The sequence below is a fragment of the Pyrgilauda ruficollis genome, unplaced genomic scaffold, assembly GCF_017590135.1.
Source record: "Pyrgilauda ruficollis isolate IOZ18807 unplaced genomic scaffold, ASM1759013v1 scaffold31, whole genome shotgun sequence".
Classification (NCBI taxonomy): Eukaryota; Metazoa; Chordata; class Aves; order Passeriformes; family Passeridae; genus Pyrgilauda; species Pyrgilauda ruficollis.
This window is the reverse complement of record NW_024524489.1, coordinates 5,107,104-5,126,543: the sequence shown is the minus strand read 5'-3', so window position 1 is coordinate 5,126,543 and position 19,440 is coordinate 5,107,104. Positions and strand designations below refer to the sequence as shown.

Here is a 19,440-nt window from a genome sequence, read left to right as displayed (position 1 = left end):
CAGTAAGAACTATCTCTGGTGAATAGTGGACATTAATGACAGTTGCAAGAGCTTAGATATTACATAATCACTAATTACATTCTGCACAATTAGCGGAGACTCCTCAGTGTGAATGGCTAATGGCTGATTTGTGTCAGCAGCCTGTTCTGGCTGTAGAGAAATATAAACAGTCTGCATAATGTTCTGAGGGAATTAGCATAGGGAAGGAGGTTATCTGTGGAGGTGGGAGGCCGGAGCAGCTCTGATGGATGGGCTGAGCATGGAGCCAGCGTCGTGCCTGGACACACACCTGCCCTTCCTCACGGATGGCCTCAAAATGCCACCACACGCTTCCAGGCTCTCAGCTCCCATGGGCAGAGGATAAATCTGGCACCCAGGGGCCTCTGAGGGAGTGGTGGGGTGTTCTATGAGTGCTGAGCGAAGCAGTGCAGAGCTGGCACCCACAGCCAAGCCCTCTGTCTGTGGAGGCCTCGTGCTCCGTGCCATGGAGCAGCCGGCAGTGACACACGGCCTGCCAGGGCAGGAGCAGGGAGCAGTGATGTGCAGCTGCTGCTTGGTTTGTTTGGGGGCTTTTTGCCCATCCCTCTGTCTCTGAAAATAAAAATGCAACAGTGTCTTGCCCTGCCAGATTTGGCATTTCCTCACCATTAACCATTTCCTAAAAGGAAGAAAAAGCTGAGCTTCGCTTTCCGTCCATCGTGTGTGTCAAAGCTGCCCCTGAGGAAGAGGACCTTCCTTGGGTGAACCTTCCAGGGATTTGGGCAACACTGAGGCAGGCAGGGGAATCAATCCGTGCCCCATTAATTTTTAGTGGTGGATTCTTACGAGCAAATTCAGGCTCCCACATTTGTTGTGTGATTAAAATGAGGAATAGCGGTATTAAGCTGAAGGAATAGTTTTGGACAAATCCCAAGCTGGAGACCAGCACTGGGCCCCTATACCTTGAGGTATTGGTTATTTTAAATTAAGATTGCATGTGGTTTTAAAAGGCATTGTCAGAGCAAAAGCAATTTAACAAAAGGCAATGTATCTGACGGCGACTCTCCTGTCTGCCAAGTGCTCTTCTCTGCGAGCGCATTGTAGGGAAGCAGATTACATCTCCTGAATATTTTTGTCTGTTGCTCGGTTCATTTTCATAATAATAACTCGCATCCGTCTCCATCCTTTCATGTTGAAGGGTTGCAAACTATTACACAAACACACCCGCTCCTGGCGCAGCCACCTCCAGGGGACAGCCAGCGGCTTTCGGCAGCGGGGAGCGGGATGTGGCCGCCCGGGGGGACGCTGACCCCCTCTGGTCGGGGGCATGAGGGGTTCTGGGGAGCCCCTGCCTGCAGCACACCCCACCTTGTACCTCCAGCACGGACCTGTCGGTGCCTGGCTGCTGGGGAAACGTGGGGTGGGTGAGTCCCGGTCCCACCTGTGCCTGGGGGGAACCTGCAGAGGACACATGGGGCCCGAGAAGCTGTGGCTGCCCCTGGATCCCTGGGAGCATTCCAGGCCAGCTTGGACAGGGCCTGGAGCGACCTGGGATAGTGGGAGGCGTCCCTGCCCATGGCAGGGGGTAGAACAAGATGGACTTCAAGGTCTTTCCAAGCCAGGATTCTGTGTCTGAAGGAAAACACCTCAAAGCCCTGGAAGCCTCAGCAAGACTACTTCTGCCCCAGAAAATGATTGGCTGTGCCCCATTCCACACCCCCAAGCAGGACTTGGGGAGGGTTTATAACATCTGCAATGCTGTTTCCCAGCTGCTGGGATGTTCAGAGTCGAGGCTGAACATACTGGCCTTTGGGTTCCCTGTCTAGAAACCCCATTTTTTCATCCCTGGGGGGTGGCAGCTGCGCTGGCACAATCTAAAGAGAGCAATGGTGGGGCTGAGGCCAGCAGGATTTCTCCTCAGCGTGCCAGGGAGGAGCAGTTCAGGGGGCAGACGTGGCATGGAGAGCACTGTATTCAGTTAGGGTCACTCAAAGCCACACTCCTGTGTCACCAGTGGCTTTTCTGTGGCAAGGACCAAGCACGGTGTGTGCCGTGCCCTCCCTGCCTCCGGCCTCAGAGCGTCCCAGCTCCTCCAGCCTGGCGCTGGGGGCTGGAGACAAGTCTCAGGCCCCTGCACGGGGCAGCATTTCCCTAAGTGCTGTTTGCTGAGGCAGGTGCTATTCCTTACATTATCGCCAGGACATTTAAATCTCACTGATTGGCATTGTTGTCTCAAAGACAGTGTTTTTCCTGCTGAGAAACTGCATTAGATCGGCGAAACGGAGCTCATTTCCATTCACTCAGCAGTCTCTCTAGAAATGACATGCAGTGCTTGAAACTGTTTATTTCCAAATTCAGGCCTCCTCCGCATCAGTCATCAGCTTCAATTACCAGTTTTCCGGAGCCGAGCCATCAGGCAGTCTGACACGAGGGTCCAACCTAATTCCCACCTTCTCCAAAGTCAAGAGCATAATGTGCAGATGAAAAGGTGGAAAATAGCCTGGACTTCATTAGCATGCAGAGCCCGGCTGTTCATTTGCTTGCTGCGAATGGAAGTTCTGACACTCGGCGCCTTCTGCAATATGAGAAAAGTCCTCTTCAGAGTATATGATGTCCTCACCAGCCAGCAAAGGTCATCAAAAAGGCAGGCGCTGACCTTGCTCCCTGCTCTTCATGACTAGTTTATTGATTCCAGGAACACCTCATTACATGCCGGATCAACATATTATTGCCATGTTCAGCGGCTGAATTGTTTACAAGTGTCTTTATAACCAGCAGAAAGCCTTCCGGATGATGCATGACTACACTCATTTGGATGTGACCTGCCAATTAGATGTTATCCGATCCGGTGCCGTGTGTCCTGATCCCTGACCGGGCCCGCTGCCCTGCATCAGCACGGGCCCATTTACTACTTCTTTCGAACGGCTCTTTGGCAAAGTGTCCATTAGCCTGTCAGTCTGTAAATATTTTATTTTTTTACCTCGGCAGCGGTGGAGGCGCCGCCGGCGCTCCCGCTCTGTCATTTGCTATGCATGAAGCTGATAATCAGCTGGGGGAGGCAAGGGGGTGTTTTATGGCAGCGTCTGATGGCCCACCCCATTTGCAGTCAGCGTGCGTGGCCCGTGCTCCCGCGCCGCGTGCCACCCCGCCACAGGGACCCGGCATATTTTATTCCGGCGCCGGCACCGCGGGACTGCTGATTTATGGGTGGGGGGAAGGCAGGAGCGAACCCCCCCCCCGTGCTCAGCCTCCCCCTGCCCTGCCTCCAAAGGCCCCATAACTTACCACCCAGCAAATGCCTTCCCCCTTCTCCATCTTTCCGGCGCTTTGTGTTCTCCCTCGTTAATATATTGCGCCGCGTTATTTATCCCGGCCCGCAGCCTGGGGTATTTACACGCGCGGAGACGCGAGAACTTCAAAAATAAATCACGGGGCACGACTACTATTTTAATCTCTCATTACAGACACTTCTGTGGCTCCATAAAGAAAAGAGCGGCGCGGCAGCTCGACGAGCGAGTCCGTAAAGAGAGATCTTCTGTGCCAAAAAGCGGTGCTGGGATCGTGGCTTCCGGGCACCAGAATCTGCACAGGCTGCGGTTTTGATTTTTCCACCTCAGCCTTTGGTGGTGGTAGGGTGGCTGAGATGCCAAAGGAAACTCCGTGCAGCCGTGGATGTGGCTGATGTGGCAGTGCCAGGATGTCCGTGGGGGCTGTGGCCTAGCTGGAATATGATAAAATGTTCACACCATGGCACTCTCTGCCCAGAGCTCTGCAAACATTAATCAAGTTGCCCAGCACCCCTTGGCAAGCGTCAGCGCTGAAATCCCTTTGCTGGGGTTAAATCCAGGGACTAGAAGGGCTAAAGGGCTCCAAGGGTGAACCCACAGCCCCAAAAAAGCCACATCTCCAGTATCCTGCTCTCCAGAGCCAGCATTGCATCTCCCCAGTCCCAAAATCCACTGTGACAGGCCCTGGGCTGCCGAACCACAGGAATGTGACAGGAGGGAGGGGTGCCCATGCTGGGTGACAGAAAACAGATGAGGGTTCAATTCCCTCCTTACAACATGAAGCACTGGGAATTGGGGGCTGGAAAAGGGGGATTTGAATTCCTTAAAAAAGCACAATTAGCTTCCAAAGTAAAAACTGGAAAGTGTTTGTTTAATTAGAGCTGAGGCAAAATACACACTCAGGTCAAACCAGCCTCAGGCTTCAGAGACAGCACAGTGCATTGATCTGAATTTTGGAAAGGAGCAGAAAAAGCTTCCATTTCCTAGCAAATCCCTGGCTCTGGGCAGCCCTGGAGCTGCCGATGTTGAATATTCAGAGGGCTGATTCCCCACAGTTAGCTCCAAGCCGGTGCTGCAGCCAGGTAACAGCGGGAATGGAGCCTGGGAGCTCCAAATCCCAAACGTGGGATCTCCATTGGGGCATAGGCATCTCCCTCCCCGGGGGAGGTACCAGGTCTGGCCTGTCCCATGGTCCCAGTGGAAGGTCTAGCCTTATTTTCACTGTGTTAAGCCTGCAGTGGTTTATCAAGCCCCAGACATCCCTCCAAATTTGGCACCTCATCCCTTTGCTTCTGTTTGTGTCCTTGTTACTGGATTTCTGTTCGTGATGTAAATTCTCCTTTTAAATGGGAGAAAAAAATCAGCTCTTTATGACAGCAGACATTAAAGTTGTGTCACTATAGAGAAGTGCATTAACCTTTCCTTTAGCTTGGAGGACTTAATAATCTTTTAAAAATCAACTTTTTATTAATTTTGGAATGATGCTTAATGTCTGAGGGGAGTGAGGAGCAGTGGCATCTCCAGTGGAGCTCTTTACCACTCTAACTTAAGGTCAGGCTTGCAAGTGCTGCAGGAACCACGGCCCATGCAGATATGGAATCATGGAATTGAGAAGGTTGGAAAAGCCCTCTAAGAGCACTGAATCCAAGCATTCCTCCAGTACTGCCAAGGCCAGCACGAAACGGTGTCCCCAGGTGCCACACCCACACATCTTTTAAACCCCTCCGGGGCAGGAGCAGCCAAGCTCTGCATCTTCCCACAGAGCCATGGGGGTGAATTAAACTGGTGGTGCTTGGCCAGCCTGGAGCTGGACCTCTGCATCCATGTGGGTGAGGAGGAAGGAGGCACCTCAATTTTATTGTAAGACTGGGTTTCCCGTGGAGAAAATCAGGATGTCGTTCCTGGGCTGAAATTTGGATTTAGCAGGGCAACTGTCAGCCGTTCTTCCTTGGAGACTGGGGCAAGGAGACAGCCAGGAGAATCCAGCCCCTTTCCAGGGGGTTGTGTAGGGAAGGAAGCAGCTGAAGGGCTGTAAAGGCTGCACCCAGCGAGAGCAGTTCATGGGGCCACAGACCTCACATGGATCCACCCGGAGCCCGGAGCTGGGGGATGGAGCCCAGCCTCACGGCACGTGTGAGCCTCTCCGGGTGGTGGGCACACACTGGGCAGGGTGGGCTCTTATTAATTACTCTTATTAATTACTACTAATAACTTATTTCACATATTGTTCTTGATGGGATTTTGTTGCAGAGGGCTGCTGATATTTTAGGGATATGCAGGGCGAATCTCTGTCTGCACAGCCAAATCCCTGGGCCGGGGCTCCGAAGCCGCCGGCACAGCCCTCGCCGAGTGTTTCCAAACTGAATAGTCATTGGTTTGGCAGATAATTCAGAAACTATTTGTATGAGCTGTTTATCAAATTATTAACTGCACAGATGTTGTTTGGTTGAAGAGCAGCTGAACCTTCTCTCTGCCAGCCGGGGAGACAAAGGTCTGCAGGAATAATTGGAGATGTGCATGGAATATTAAATTAATTTACTGCTCTTAATTCTTATGCAAATCCTGACCTCTGATAGAGCCTATCAATTACCCTGCACACAGGGAAAAGAAAGGAGAACAGTTTCTTTCTTTTCTTTCCCCCCCTCTCCTTTTTTTCCTGTTGTTCTCCAGTTTGGGGTTTTGTTTCTTTGTTGTTGTTGGTTTTTTTTTCCTTTTGAAAGGGAACTTGGGAAAGGAAATATTTGTGGGAAGAAAAAAAAAGCCATTTATTTGTGGTGCAAAGGGCCAGGATTATTTAATTGAATGTCCCAGTTGCAGCGATGTCCCCTGGGAGACAGGGTGCAGTTTTTAACATTGTGGGGTGCTCAGGGGAGGCCTGGGAATGTAGGCCAGAGCCGGGCTGGAATAGCTCCACATGCTTCCCCAGGAGGGGCCCCACTCTTCCAGCACTGTGGTGGGCTGAAGTGGGAGAGGACTGGAGACCCAGGCTGATCCCAGCCGGGTTTTGGTGGGGTTGGGGGCAGGAAGGGGCCCCTGGCTCTGCTGGAATCCAGCCGGGGTTCGGGTGGGTTATCAGGGAGGGCTTCCTGCCCCGATAGCGGGGCTGATTCTGCCAGTAATTACCAGGGAAGAAGAAAGGGATTTTGTTGTGAGATCCCAGGTAAAATGAAGCAGGATTTAATTGGTCCTCGTTAAACAGAGCTGGGTTTCCAATATGGAGAAAGGCCTCGTCCGGGCAGTGTTTAATTGGGGCTGTGTGTGCGCTGCTCAGCCGGTGCTTAAAGGCAGACGCCGGGCCCTGTTCTTTCATCCCATTTTCTAATAAGGATAAATAAACAGGATGAATAATGCCATCAGTCTCTCCCTCGACCCCTGCGAGACCCCAGCAATGTAGTGCTGTTCACCCCAGAGCTGCTTTCTGGGATCCATGAACCCAATGCAAGCAGGATCCCTCGGCACGGAGCACCCGATGCGGCACCAGTGTTCTGTTAGCAGAACCCCCAGATCCAGCTACGGAGCAGTTTGGGGAGTTCTTTGGCTAGTGGCTGTCAGAGGGGAGCCTGAGGAGGGGATGGGGCTCAGGGGGCAGGAGGGGAAAGGAGGGAGAAAAGAATGGAAAATAAAATTATGTCTTTCCTTTCTATTTTTCCTTTTTTATTTTTTTCCCCCCGTAAATCCTGGGAAGCGCTGGGAGACTGCACTCCCCCTCCCACGCCGCCCACTCGGGTAATTTCATTTATCCCGCAAATCTAATTAGCAATCCGTGGCTGACATTAATACAGATCTAATGAGGCCGGCGATGACCAGATTATGAGGCGAGCGCTGACAGAGCCTTAAAGGCACATCGAGCCCTGCAGTCAGTGGGACCCGGCAGAGGAAAAACTACTTTAAACGGGGAGAAGAAAAAGAAAAAAAAAAAAAAAAAAAGAAAGGAGGAAAGAAAGAAAAAAAAATTAGACGAGGGAGGGGGAGGAAAACATGAGGAAAAGCGGTGCGGGTAGGGCTTGGCTGCTTAGCTTATTAAGGGAGCCGGAGCTTTGCTGGACGCAGTTTATCCACCAGCATCGGGCCTCTGTCCCGGCTTCTCCCGAAATACCGTTCTGCAGAGGAGAAAAAGGAGGGGGGAAAATAAGGGGAAAAAAAAAAATAAGAAGAAGAAGCTGGAGCCCAAGGAGTCGCTGTGCAATTTATTCCAAGGGGTGGCTGTTGAGAAGGCGGCAATTTGCGGCGGCCGGGGGTTATTTAGTGCGATATGAAATCAAATGATCCTATTGCTCAAATAACAGTGTCTGGGAGGAGAAGCGAGCGCGCTCCAAAGGTAATTGTCTCCAGATGATATTCCTATTATCCCCCAATCCCGGCCTAAACGCTGCCAGCGCCGGACTGGAATCGATACGGGGGGAGGACCGGGGGGATCCCGGGGCCGGGGGGAGACATCCCCGGCACTGACCCCCCTCGGAAAGGGCGGCAGGGCTACGGGAAGACCCTAAATTCCCTGTGGCTGCTGCCTGTCCGTGCCTCGGCGGGAGCGGCAACAGCGGCGGGGGAGCCGAGCCCGGAGCCCAGGTAAGGAACCTACCGGGGGACGGGGAGTGGGAACGCGGGCCCTTCCGTGCCCCGGCGGGCAGCCGCCCTCCGAGCGGACCCTTCTGCGTCGCTTCAGCCCAGCCCAGGCTGTCGGGTCCGGTGCGACCTCCCGCGGCCCCGGTCCAGCCCCGCCGCGCTCGGTCACCGATGCCTGCGGTCACCGATGCCTGCGGTCGGTCCCGTTTGCCCGGAGCCGCTGGAAGCGCAGCCAGACCAGGGGCGGTTTCACTGTGGATCTCCCCGTAGCGGATGGAGCGGCGGCCGCCGCTCTCCGCGGCGCTGCCCGATGGTAAAATCGCCGGAATTCAATGGCTTGAGGGAAACGGCGGGAGAAAATCCAAGGGGACGGAAGGCGGTGAGGGGGAGAAGAGAGCGAAGCAGCGGCACCTACCTGGGCGGGGGTCCCCGCGGCCGGGTCCGGGCTCGCTCCGTGGCCGCTGCGGCAGCGGGGACCGAACGCTCCGAGTGCGGCCGCCCAAGGCGTGCGGCGGCCCCGCAGCTGCTCCCCAAATTCCATCGGCGCGTCCCCCGCGCCGCCCGTGGGGTGGCCGGGGTTCCGCCCGGAGCTGCGGGTACTGGGACGGGGTTTTTCCCCTTTCCGCCTTTCTTTGTCAGCCTTTCGCCCGGGCGGGCAGTGAGTCCCCGGCGCTTCGGGCATAGAGAACAAACGCGCTGCTTCTGCAAAAAAAAAAAAAAAAAAAAAAAAAAAAAAAAAAAGGAGTATTGAGGGAGCGAAACTCCGGGCTGTGGAGCTCAGGAGTGTCCCGGCTGGGGCAGCTGTGTGCTCCCGGGGGCCAGGGTTTGCCCTGGACCCGTAACAGCGGGAGGTGGCTGTGCTGAACTAGCGGGGACACTGCAGGGAGCAGGAGGAGGAGAATGCTCGGGGTCAGGCGCCTCTCTCGGGTCAGGTCCCAATGAGAACGGGGCACAGGTCACTCCCCCGGGCCGCCAGGAGAGCCTGGTGTGGTTTGTGTGTCTGCACACGGGCAAAGCATTTGGAACCTGAAGCCTGGAGTGAGCCCCAGCCTTTGCCCAGCTGTGTGTCCACCTCGTGCTGCCTCACAGGTTCGTTGGAAACGCGTTTTTGAACACTGTCAAAATGCACTGTTGGAGGATTTTTCCTTCTCTGCTCAAGCCTTTTTGTCAGCTTCAGCCTCAGGTTCCTATTTCTGTTTGGTATGTTCTGAATGGAGTGCAGGGCCCAGGGGTGCTGAACTCCAAGCAGACACAGCTTAATTAATTGAATAGTCCCGTGCTTGTTCTCCCGCTTTTTACAAACAAATGAACAGTTGATATGTGTGGATTCTTTCATTCACCACCAGAACAATCCTCTGCACAGGACAGGAGAAAAACGCCTCATCAGTCACAGTAAACCAGCACGATGGTTTGGGGTGGGAAGTGACAAATACCATGTTCACTCAAAGGTGGATTTCACAGCACTGGGGTGAGGCAGGGTGCAGGTGAGACCTGGGCTGGCTGCGCAGGCAGTGCTTCCTCAAAGGCAAGCCAGCTTCCCCGGTGCTCCCAGGTCCAGGCACTCAGCTCCAGACCTCTGGCAGAAGTGAGACTGGAACAGAGCCAGCAGCCAAGCCATGCCCAGGCAGGAGCTTGGAGTCCCCTGCAGTGTGAGCCCGGAGCTCCACGCTTGCTCTCCTCCTGCATGGCCCTTTTGCTGATCCATTCGCTTTTATTTCCCAGAGTCGCTGCTGACCCGCAGGTGTTCCTGCTGAGACACAGACGTGGTGGGCAGTTTTTGAATGCTAGGCTGTGAGGAGGCCAGGAATCCTCCAGGAACACCGTGTTTGTCTGTGTGTCTGTCCCAAGAGCCACGCTCCGCTGCCCGTGCCACCAGATCCCAGTTCCTGGCCCCACAAACCACACAGCTCGCCCAAGTGCCTCCCTTTGTTTCAAACTCTTGGAGCCTGGAGCACTTGTTGAACCTGACGATGAGTGCATCAAAGTGGCTGACAATTAGGAAATAAACAAATATAATTTGAGGCATTTTTGGGCAGAATCCTGTCATACATAGATGGGCTCATTGCTGTTGTTATAATATTGAATATTCCTCCATAGTTGGGATATTTGTGCTGTGCAGCAGCGTCCCTGGCACGGCAAACGTTGCATTATCTCGCTCTGCAAAGTCTTCATTAATCAAACCAGACAATGGGCCAGACACATCCCTTTGAGCCTGGTGCTGGGATCCTCCGGGCTTTTCACCTTGTCCAAACACTTCGTCCCTGTCAATGCAGGCAGCAGCTCTTCAAAACCGATGGCTCTGATCTGTGGGACTGACAGGAAAATGTCTAATTCAGTTAAAAGAATTCCCCAGTTATTTTATGTTCTCCCTTTAATTTTTCATGGTGTGTAGAAACTAAACTTTTTCAGTCTTTCCATCTGTACATGAGATCAATCCAATCATTTGTTAAAACACTAATGAAAGAGCCTGATAGATCTGTGTCCTTTAAAGCAGCAGCAGCAGCAGTGGCAAGCACGGAGATCGAGCAGGATGGAGTGGCCTGGCCAAGCCATGGCCCCGCTGGCAGGAGCTGCAGAGTGGACAGCAGAGGGAACAGCTTGGTCATGAAGGTGCTCTTCTCCTGAAAGAGGATCCTGGCAAAAACATGGCTTGGTGCAGGGGATGACACACTGAAGGCGAGGTAGGACCTTGTGTGCTGGGAACGGGTGTGGGTGCTGTGTCCCCTTTTCCTCACTGCAGCACTGCTGCTCCGTGCGCAGAGCTGGCAGCAGGACAGTCGGGCACAGGGAGTCCTGAGAGCCCCCAGAGGGATGGTCTCCATCCCGCATCTGTGAGGAGGGGAGCTCGTGGTGCCTGTGGCAGGCTTTGCCTTGTGCTGGGCTCTGTCTCCTCGGGTCAGGCTGCAGCTGAGCGGGACCCTGGTGCCCCCAGCCATGGGACCCCAGCGGGCACTCGTGGCACTGAGCTTGGCTGTGTGTTGTGAGCCATTTCTGCCACTTGCAGTCTGGCCACTGCAGGCTCCAAAATGAGCCAAAATACCCTCTCCTGATCACAAACACACCAGAGCTGGTTCAGCTTGGGGAACAGAAGTTGACGGAGCTGTGGCACAGGGCGCTCACGAGTGTGAGGTGTAGATGCTTTCAGGGAAGATGAGAGTTGAGCCTTTGGCTGTGAGTGGTCGAGTTCAAATTCAGCCCGTGGGCTCACATTCAGCTTTTTGAAAGCCTGAATTCAGTTCTCATTTTTCCAGGGACAGGGAAACTCAACACTGTCAATCTCCTCTTTCCTCTTCAGACAGCGGCAGACACTCGAGCGGAGACTCCTCGTGTTTACAGCCTGGTCATACGAGCTACTGAGACCCAAAATCTCCCTGACATCCTCTCTGGATGCTTGGCCTCGGAACAACCTCATTCGTGCCACACCTGCTCCCTTCCACTCGTGGAGCCTTCTATGCTGCACAGGACACTGGAAAAGCACTTGGAGATGGCTGGAGAAGGAGGGGGACTTCCTGGAAAACAGTCTCTAAACCAGCCCTTCCCTGTGCCGTGGCTTTTCTGGGGCTCATTAATATCAGTGGTATGTGCTTATATCTCAATTCTCCAGGATTAATTCAAAATCCACGGACAGTGACATGCCTAGGGGCTTTTCAATTATGTCACTCGGCTTTGGCTAAGGCCCTTACATTTGCAATAAACAAGACATGCTTTTAACTGCTGCGGTCTCCAGGTTTTTGTGTACTCAGCTGTTGTGTTCTGCGTTCCAGGTTCCTGCTGGAGGAACTCTGTCACCTTCCCTGAGGCAGCAGATCTGAGGCCAGACGTGGTGTGCGCTGCTTGAGCGTCAGACACGAGTAATAACAAGTTTCGCGGAACTGTACCACTTAATAAAAGCATTTTATTACATTTAAATGTATTAAAATGTGAACATTAAATTCAACATGCTAATTACTGTTCCCAGGCACTGCCACTGACAGGAAATGGATCCTCACAATTGCTCTGCTGAGATCGCTCGCTGCTGTTACTGCTCTTTGGTTCTTGGTGTGTTATTAGTGCTCTGCATTTGGGACTTGAGTCATTAACAAAAAAGACTCGTATTGGGCATTATGTAAATTCTGTATGTTTTCACACAGCTCCCGGGGCCTGTGTTATATGTCTCATTGACAAAAAGAAAAGCAAATGCATTTGGCTCTGCCCTGGCTTGTGGGTGAGGGATCTCAGGGGTCACCCAGGCACAGAGAGGGAAAATCTCTTCCTAACACATCTCTGTGTTTCTGCAAATCCCTTTCCAGGACAATTTGTCCTCCTCCCACTTGCTGCATCTCCCATGACACCCTACCACACACACCAACAATTCCTGCTCTGTAAGGAGTTTCCCACTTTTCTGGGAGCGAGGGGCTTCTCATCCCTGCAGCAGGCATGTGCAGCACGTGGATCCATTGCCCTGGAAAACTGGGAAAGCCTGCCAAGGGTCTCTGGTAGGTGAGAGGCCTGTGGCCAAGCACTCAGCTCTGTGAGGCCAATCCCGCACCTTCTGGGATATGGTTACTTCCCAGAGGAAAGGGGGATGCTAAAGGACACGTGGCTGCCTCCCTAAATGAAAAAGAGCGTAAAGCTGTTCAGATTAGTGCACATCAATCCCTGCACTGGAATCAAGAGATGCTTTGGTTTGGCAGCTACTGGGGACAAAGCCACCATTTCGTTCAAAGTGTATTTAATGCGACAGAAGGAGGCGCCTTCCTTTGACAGTTTTACAGCTCTTATCAGATTACATCAAAATTAAATTAAAACAATCTAAAAGAAGTGTGAAGTACTGCAGGGAGAACACAAATAAAACACTCCTCTTTGTAGGCTTTCAGGGTAGAGACCACATTCCTTATCAGGGATGGGAGGATGGAGATTATTCTTGAGTCAGTTATGAGCCCAGGTGCTGCGGTGAGCACCGAGACACGGAACAAAGTGGGAAATACATCAGGGGGACCAGGCTAGGGCTCCTTATTTCCTTATTTTTCATTAAATAAATAGCAGGATGTTGAGCCCTGCTGCGGGACAACACCCTCAAGCCCCAGCCTGAGGTCCATAGTGAAAAAAACCTCCCAGGGCTGTCCAGGAGACAAACTGTGCAGCCCGATGGGTCAGGGACCGTCAGCCCCTTTCCACCAAACCCTCAAAACTGGAATAAGCCTTCCAGTTTTTCCTGATTTCAGGGCTCAGGATTTCAGACAGTGCTGGAAGTGCTTGGAAGTTTTGCACTGTTTTAAGTGTTCCTTTAGCAAGCACAAATATTTCCGAAAGCAGGCCCAGATTTCACCTGTGGGCTCTTGTGAAGGTGTGGGGGAGACCTCCAAAACACACCTTTGCTTTCAGTAAACAGAAGGAGGGGGGAGAACAGTCTTCATGCCAAACGCTTTATATGGGAATGCAGTACTAAAAGGCTCCCAAATCCTCTGCTGGGCATTCCTGGAGTGGGAAAGCTCTGACTCAAGCCAATGTTCTCCATACTTTGTTGAGCCGGGTATTTAGACGGACACGCAGGGTCTGAGCCAGGCTAATCTGGGGGCAGCTGGGCGCCACTACATCCATTCCACAGAGCTTTTCGCTCAGCCATTAAATCCATGAAGCTGAGCTGGAGGCTGCAGGTGTTGGAAACATCAGGAATGCTGCTGGATCACCAAACCCAGTCTAGGAACCCCAAAAGCTCCCGATCCCCCCAAGGCCTGGGCATGTCCCCAGCCGGAGCCTCCAGCTCCAGCTGAGCTTTCATGTGTCTGTTCTTGGCCAGAAGTTCTAACGAAGCGTAATTACTGTGATGATCTCGCACTAATTGTACTCTGATTGCCATCCTAATTATGCTTAAGCATTTCACCGCTCTCCGCAATTTTGTCTATTGATGTATCTCTTCTCCTTCATTTCAATTATTCCCACAGTATTCAGATTTTATTGGGGCCCTGGAATTTAAGCGCTCATTTGGCAACTTCCTTTCAAAGGGATTGAAGTTTTTATCTGGAAATGAAAGGCGGGCGTTCTGTTTTCATTCTCCAGCTGGAGATGTGAATGCAGGGCTGGAGATGGCTGTGGCTGACTGTGGCTTCTCCCATACGAATTTTGGAGAGGTGACAGCACCACAGGGACACAGTGGCACTCCAGAGGACAAGGAAATCAGGTTGTTTTTTTTTTTCTTGAAAACCATGTTGTACAATAAACTCAGCAGAACCAACTGTAGCTGTTCAACAGCTCCCAGTTATTTTTTGGATTGGCGCTTTGCCGATTTCCCCCTTTTCCAGCGACATGGATCCTGTGTCGCCTCAGCACCAAGCCGGGGGCTTAACGCCTGCGATAATAACGTGGTGGTGAGAGATGGGCTGAAGACAAATAATTATTAAAAACAAAACAAACAAAAAAAACCCCAAAAAACAAACAAACAAAAAAGTCTTCAAGGCTTCCAAAGCGCCTCTGGGCGGCGCAGGCCGCGCCCGCCCGTCCCCATGGCAACGCGGGGCGGCACTTCCGGGGTCCCGCGCGGGGCACGGCGGGAGCCGCACGTGGGCACCGGCGGAAACCGCGCGGGGCCACCGGGATCGGGAACGGCCCCGGGATCGGGAACGGCCGCTGGGACCGCCCCCGGGATGGGCACCGCCAGCCCCGCGCCAGGTGAGCCGGGTCCCCCCGCGGGGAGATTGGGCTTCGGTTCCCGCCCCGGGCCGGCGGATGCTTTCCCCCTCCTTGTTTTCATCCATCTCCTTCTTCTGTTCCCCTTCGATGTCTAAGTTCTGGAGGGGCTGGGAAGTCAGTCGCCAGAGATTCAGCTCCTGACGGATGGACCACCCCGTGTAACCGGACTTTGTCAGGCTCTGCTGGCCGGGGTTTGTTCCCGTGTCCAGGCTGCTCATGGCAGTGCTCCGGGCACTGCGGCCTCGGGGGTTTGTCCGCTGTGCCCGCCCCAGGAGCCCTTCCCTGGGTATCCCTGCCGGCCTGAGTGGCTGCAGCGGGCTGGCCGGTGAAAAACCCCGCTGGTGGGGAGGGAATGGGCTCTGGGGAGCTGAGGAATGCAGTGTGTTCCCTGCGCGATGGGGGAGTGGGAAATGGGATCAGAGCACACATCGGATCACATCCATCGGCTTCTTCATCCTTTAGGAGATCGGTGTTCTCCACTGAGGCAGGAAAATTACTTGGACAAGTGTAAAAACAAGATCTTGAAATCTGCGTTTGCTTGGCTGTCCGTCGCGTAAGAGGAGATTGAAGGGATGAGATCCCAGATGGAGCGTGGCTGTTAGATTGTGCACATGACACGCAGCCCTAATCCTGCTCCCGGCGCTGGCAGGATCACATGGCTAAACAGGACGCCTTGATCTCCCAGGCAGAGCAGCAGGAAGGGTTTTTCCTCTCTCCCTTCTCTGCAGGGAAACTACGAGGAGGTGTTTGTGTGTGTAGGGAGAGCCCAAATCCACGAAAAAGTGTGGCAAGACGTGTTGGGATCTGTGATGTCCCCTTTGCTGCCTAATGACAGCCTGATGCTGTTCCTGAAGAGGCACTTGGCTTTGCTTGTGGCAGGGCTTGCTGGAAGCTTCTCTTGGTTATTTTCAGTTTTTCTCTCAGGGCATGGTTGTTCATCCTCAGGTGCAATTTGGAATTATTCAATAATGGCAGCTTTACTCTCTTCCCAAAAGCACCTTCCCTGTGGGATGGCTTTGTGGTTCAGCATGTGTCTGTCCCGTGCCTGGTGCCCTGGCGCTGCTCTGGGCAGTTCCAATGGCTCCACAGGCTCTCAGCACCGCCAGGATTCCTGGTGGACGCTTGTTCCTGCAGCACTGCTGCAAGTGGGGCTCACCTGCCTCTGGATGGACCTGGCTTGGGTGCCAGGAGGGAAATATGAGCTTGGTTTCAAGTTCAGTTCCCAGATAAAATACTTGGCTGGCATGTGGGGTCTGTGAGCTGGGAGGGGTTTTGGAAGTGTGTTCTAATCCACCCCTGTGGCAGGTTCAGGGCAGCTGTCCTGGGAACAACTCCAGCCAAGCGTTTCTTGCATGGAAGGGGGTCTGCCGTGGGATTGTGGGGCAAGAAGGGGAGGGATGGGCTTGGGAACTGCCCATCCAGAACTTCCTGGGCTGTCTGGGGTCTGTGGCTGATTTGGTGGGTCCCGTGTGGATGTTCAGGCATCTCTTCCCTTGCCAGCAACCCTGTTCCAGTGAGGAACAGAGAGAGGGGTGAAAGTCTGGAGTTCTGCAAAACCCCTTAGTTCTGATGTTTGGAGACCTCAGATGGTGAAATACTTTTATCTCACTGTGTGTTGTTTTCTTCCAGTGAAGCCAGAAGGCTGGAATTAGGAAGGCAGAGAATGGAATGCACAATGGCTGATCCACACCTGTAAGCCTGTTTAAAAGCTTCTCAGGGGTTATTTTATTTTAGTTACAAAGGTTTTGTTATCTTGGAATGCCTTTAGAATGTTGTCTTGAAGGTTTTTCAGTAATAATACATTTATATTCATGTTAAGTGTAATGCAAAATTCATGTATTCAAGTTATTGATGAAATAGCTGCAGCAGTAACATAAATACCTCATTCTGTGGATACTAAAATCTTGGGAATAACCAACATGCAGGTTGGCTTTATCCTATTTTTATAAAATCACCACAGCTTAGTCCATGCTGGAGAATCCCAGGATCTTAGAAAGTTGAAAGCATTAAGAAGCCCTAGGGGATATTCCAGGTTTTGGTCCTGTTCTTTGGATTCTTTCTGCACCATCTATTTTATGCAAATTGCTGGACAGTCTGTACAAAAGAAAAAACCAAACCAACAAGCCCAAACCCTACACAGCAAACCAAAGGAAAAAAAAAAAAAATCCAGAAGTCCCAACAAGCAGACAGGACTGAGAAGTGTCATCCAATGTTCCATTCCTTTCCTCAGGGGTGTTCTGTAAAGCTCCAGAGACTGAGTGCTGGGTGGTGTGGGAGCCTTTCTTCTAAAGGGACAGAAAATCCAGATACAAATTAAAGAAAAAATGTCTGGACAGATGGGGCAGCATCACATGTACTTTGTTTCCTGGTTTTATTGGATTTGGTTTAATCTAACAGGTTTAGAACTGCAGTTTCTCTGAACATTTTGGGGGCTTTGGGTTGCAGTTTCCCTCCTGGCTGAAGTGGAGCTGTGAGCCGGGGCATCTTTGGGTAGCCCATTTCCCTGTGTTGGCATTAATGCCGTGTGGATGCCCTGGAGACACATCAGGAAAGGGAATCTGGTTTGTAGGTGGGAGAAAACTGGGTCAGATGGATTTCCAGTGCCCCTCTTGGTGGCACCATGGATTTAGGCAGCTGTGAAACCCCAGCTCCGCGGTTCCCACTTGGGTGACTTTCAGAACACGTTCCTCTGCTAGTTTTCATTTTGATTTAATGGCATAGGAGTGACTAGCACATAATCCATTTAAAACACAGTTACAGGAGATTTTTTTTATGTGTTTATTACCCTTTGGAACACCAAAGCCCCCGTGTACATCTGCAGATAAGTGGCACATATATATTTATATAAATGTGTGGAAGAGCGAGTCTTCTCCTTTTTGGTGTCTGGGGCAGCTCCCCCTCAGTGTTGGTGTGTGCATCTGAGGCAGAGTGATTGTGATGGATGCTTTTGGTTTATTTTCACACCTTTAAGTGCCTGTTCTTTGCCCTGCAGAGTGAGGCAGAAGCTGCAGAGGCACCTGGAAGCGGTGTCAGCGCGGCAGCAGCTGGCCCTGCACCGGAACCAGGCCCTGCGCCGGGAATTCCTGCAGCTGGAGGCTCACATGGAAACCACAGGCTGGGAGAGCATCCGGAAGATGGAAGTAACTTCCTATAAGACTTGGTCATGGGTGTTTGCTGTTGTTATGCAGGAATCTCCTGGTATGTCCTAGAGCTGGAAGCAAACTCGATCAGGGTCTGTATTTCAGGTTGTAGGATAGACAGGTCTGAAGTACCCCAGATTCAACAGATGCTGTAAGAAAAAGCCAAGCGCTGATGTTTCTTGAATCACATTATTATTATTTTGTTGTTGTTTTTTTTCCTAAAGTACAGTTTGGGATGTTGCAAAGTGATGATTCCAGACTTTTCAAAAAATGGAATTGCAATGTCTGCTTGTGCCACAGATGCGTGGAGCCAGGTTTTTGAGGGAGCACAGTCTGGGATGGAAATGAGTTCCTTCCTGCTTTTCAAGAGCAGGGGCACTCCTCAGAAACATTTGGCTGTGTTTATTCCTTACACAGCAGTAGCCCAGGTAGTGCCTGTTGGATCTGGTGACATTCCCAGAACATCTTTTCCTGGCTGCAGTGCAGTAGCCCAGAATTCAGAGCCTGTCCCTGGGGTGTGCCATTCCCTGCCTCTGATTTTTACTTGTTACTTGAAGCAGAGCAGGAGGGGGGCTGTGCTGCAGTGCCAGCTTTCCCCTGCTGTTTTGAAGGGGATTTTCCTCCTCAGCAGCCCTGGTGACACCAGTCTGCCCAGTGTCAGGGCTGGTGGTTCTGACACCTGCTGCAAGTCCCAGTGCCACAGGTCGAGCTGCTCGTGGGGTTTTTGTTCAGTCCTTCCATTTTGGTGTTCCTGTGCCATCCATTTTATCTTTGCCAAGTTACAGTTACTTTTCGGAGCTGCTGAACAAATGACATCTCCTCCGTGTTAGTTATGGAAAGCAGGAGAGTTATGGAGCATGCAATCATTTAATCTATCATGGGAATACACAGAAAGAAATTATTGCTGTTTTCTCTCCTTTTTTTCCCACAGAGAATGCCCTTTAGGAGTGCTTTATCACAGCTCTGTGCACATTTATTATGTGGCTGTAGCTCACAAAACTCCTTTTGTTTCTGAAAGATGCACTTTTGCTCCCTGTGTTTGGTCAGTAATTTTTAGGAGTATAAATAAATTCACTTCAGCTTTCAGAAAATCCAGGAGTTACATCTGAGTTTCTTTTGAGCATCTCGACTCCTCACGTGGTGAGGTTTTGTTCCCTAAAATTCCACGTTCGGGTTTCCCGAGCAGCTCCTACCTGGGAGCCGAGCGCGCAGCCGGAGCGAAGGGCAGAGGCGGGCAAGTTAATTGTGTGAAGGATTCATTCCTGTGTTCCCTGATGCAGCACGGGTCCTGCAGTGCTTCCAGCCCGGTCTGCTGCTGCTGCTGGGGGCTGCAGGTAGGAGCACGCAGGATTAATTGCAGGTGCTGCCCAGCTCAGCTCCCAGCGCTGCTCCAATAAACCCCGGAGTGCGGCAAGCCGCGTTCGGAGCCTTCCCTGCCGGGCTGCTCTCTGGAATGGCTCATTCCTTACAACAGCCCAGCCAGTCGTAAGATGGGGTGTGGAAAACACTGTGAAAAACTCATTGTGGAGCTCGTGTCATCCCAAAGCGGCCCAGTCATTTTCTGGGGGCAGCAGCAGTGTTTCGGTGCTACAGGTGCTGGTTGGGATGCAATAAATACAATAAATATGAGCCAACAAGTTATTGCTGTTCTGTGGGATTCTAAATGATGGGGATGAATAAATGTGTGTGAAAGCCCTGCGGCAGAGTGCGTACAGGCCACGCTGCCTGGGCAGGGGAGCGGAAAAATGAGGAGCAAATGAGATCCCTGCTTTTAAATATGGTCTGAGTTAAAAAGGCTGTGG

At 52.1% G+C, this 19,440-nt stretch overlaps 1 protein-coding gene and 1 long non-coding RNA gene across 5 annotated transcripts in view; both read left to right on the top strand.

Moving 5' to 3' along the window:
• The window catches only part of LOC121357101, a 68,094-nt gene extending 56,336 nt beyond the window's left edge, over positions 1 to 11,758 (top strand). For 2 of the 3 annotated variants that reach the window (XR_005955683.1, XR_005955682.1), the window contains 3 exons: positions 10,321 to 10,510; positions 11,125 to 11,406; positions 11,594 to 11,758. This is a non-coding gene — a long non-coding RNA (uncharacterized LOC121357101). The remainder of the gene's footprint in view (positions 1 to 10,320; positions 10,511 to 11,124; positions 11,407 to 11,593) is intronic. The other variant, XR_005955684.1, reaches the window with a different exon arrangement.
• Positions 11,759 to 14,355: 2,597 nt separating this feature from the next.
• KIZ (kizuna centrosomal protein) overlaps positions 14,356 to 19,440 on the top strand; it is a 28,916-nt gene continuing 23,831 nt past the window's right edge. Inside the window, exons 1-3 of one of the 2 annotated variants that reach the window (XM_041474085.1) lie at positions 14,356 to 14,477; positions 16,128 to 16,190; positions 17,491 to 17,635. In XM_041474085.1, coding sequence (XP_041330019.1) covers positions 16,162 to 16,190; positions 17,491 to 17,635 — 174 coding nt within the window. In that variant the 5' untranslated portion in view covers positions 14,356 to 14,477; positions 16,128 to 16,161. Of the gene's footprint in view, positions 14,478 to 16,127; positions 16,191 to 17,490; positions 17,639 to 19,440 lie in introns of both variants that reach the window. The other variant, XM_041474084.1, reaches the window with a different exon arrangement.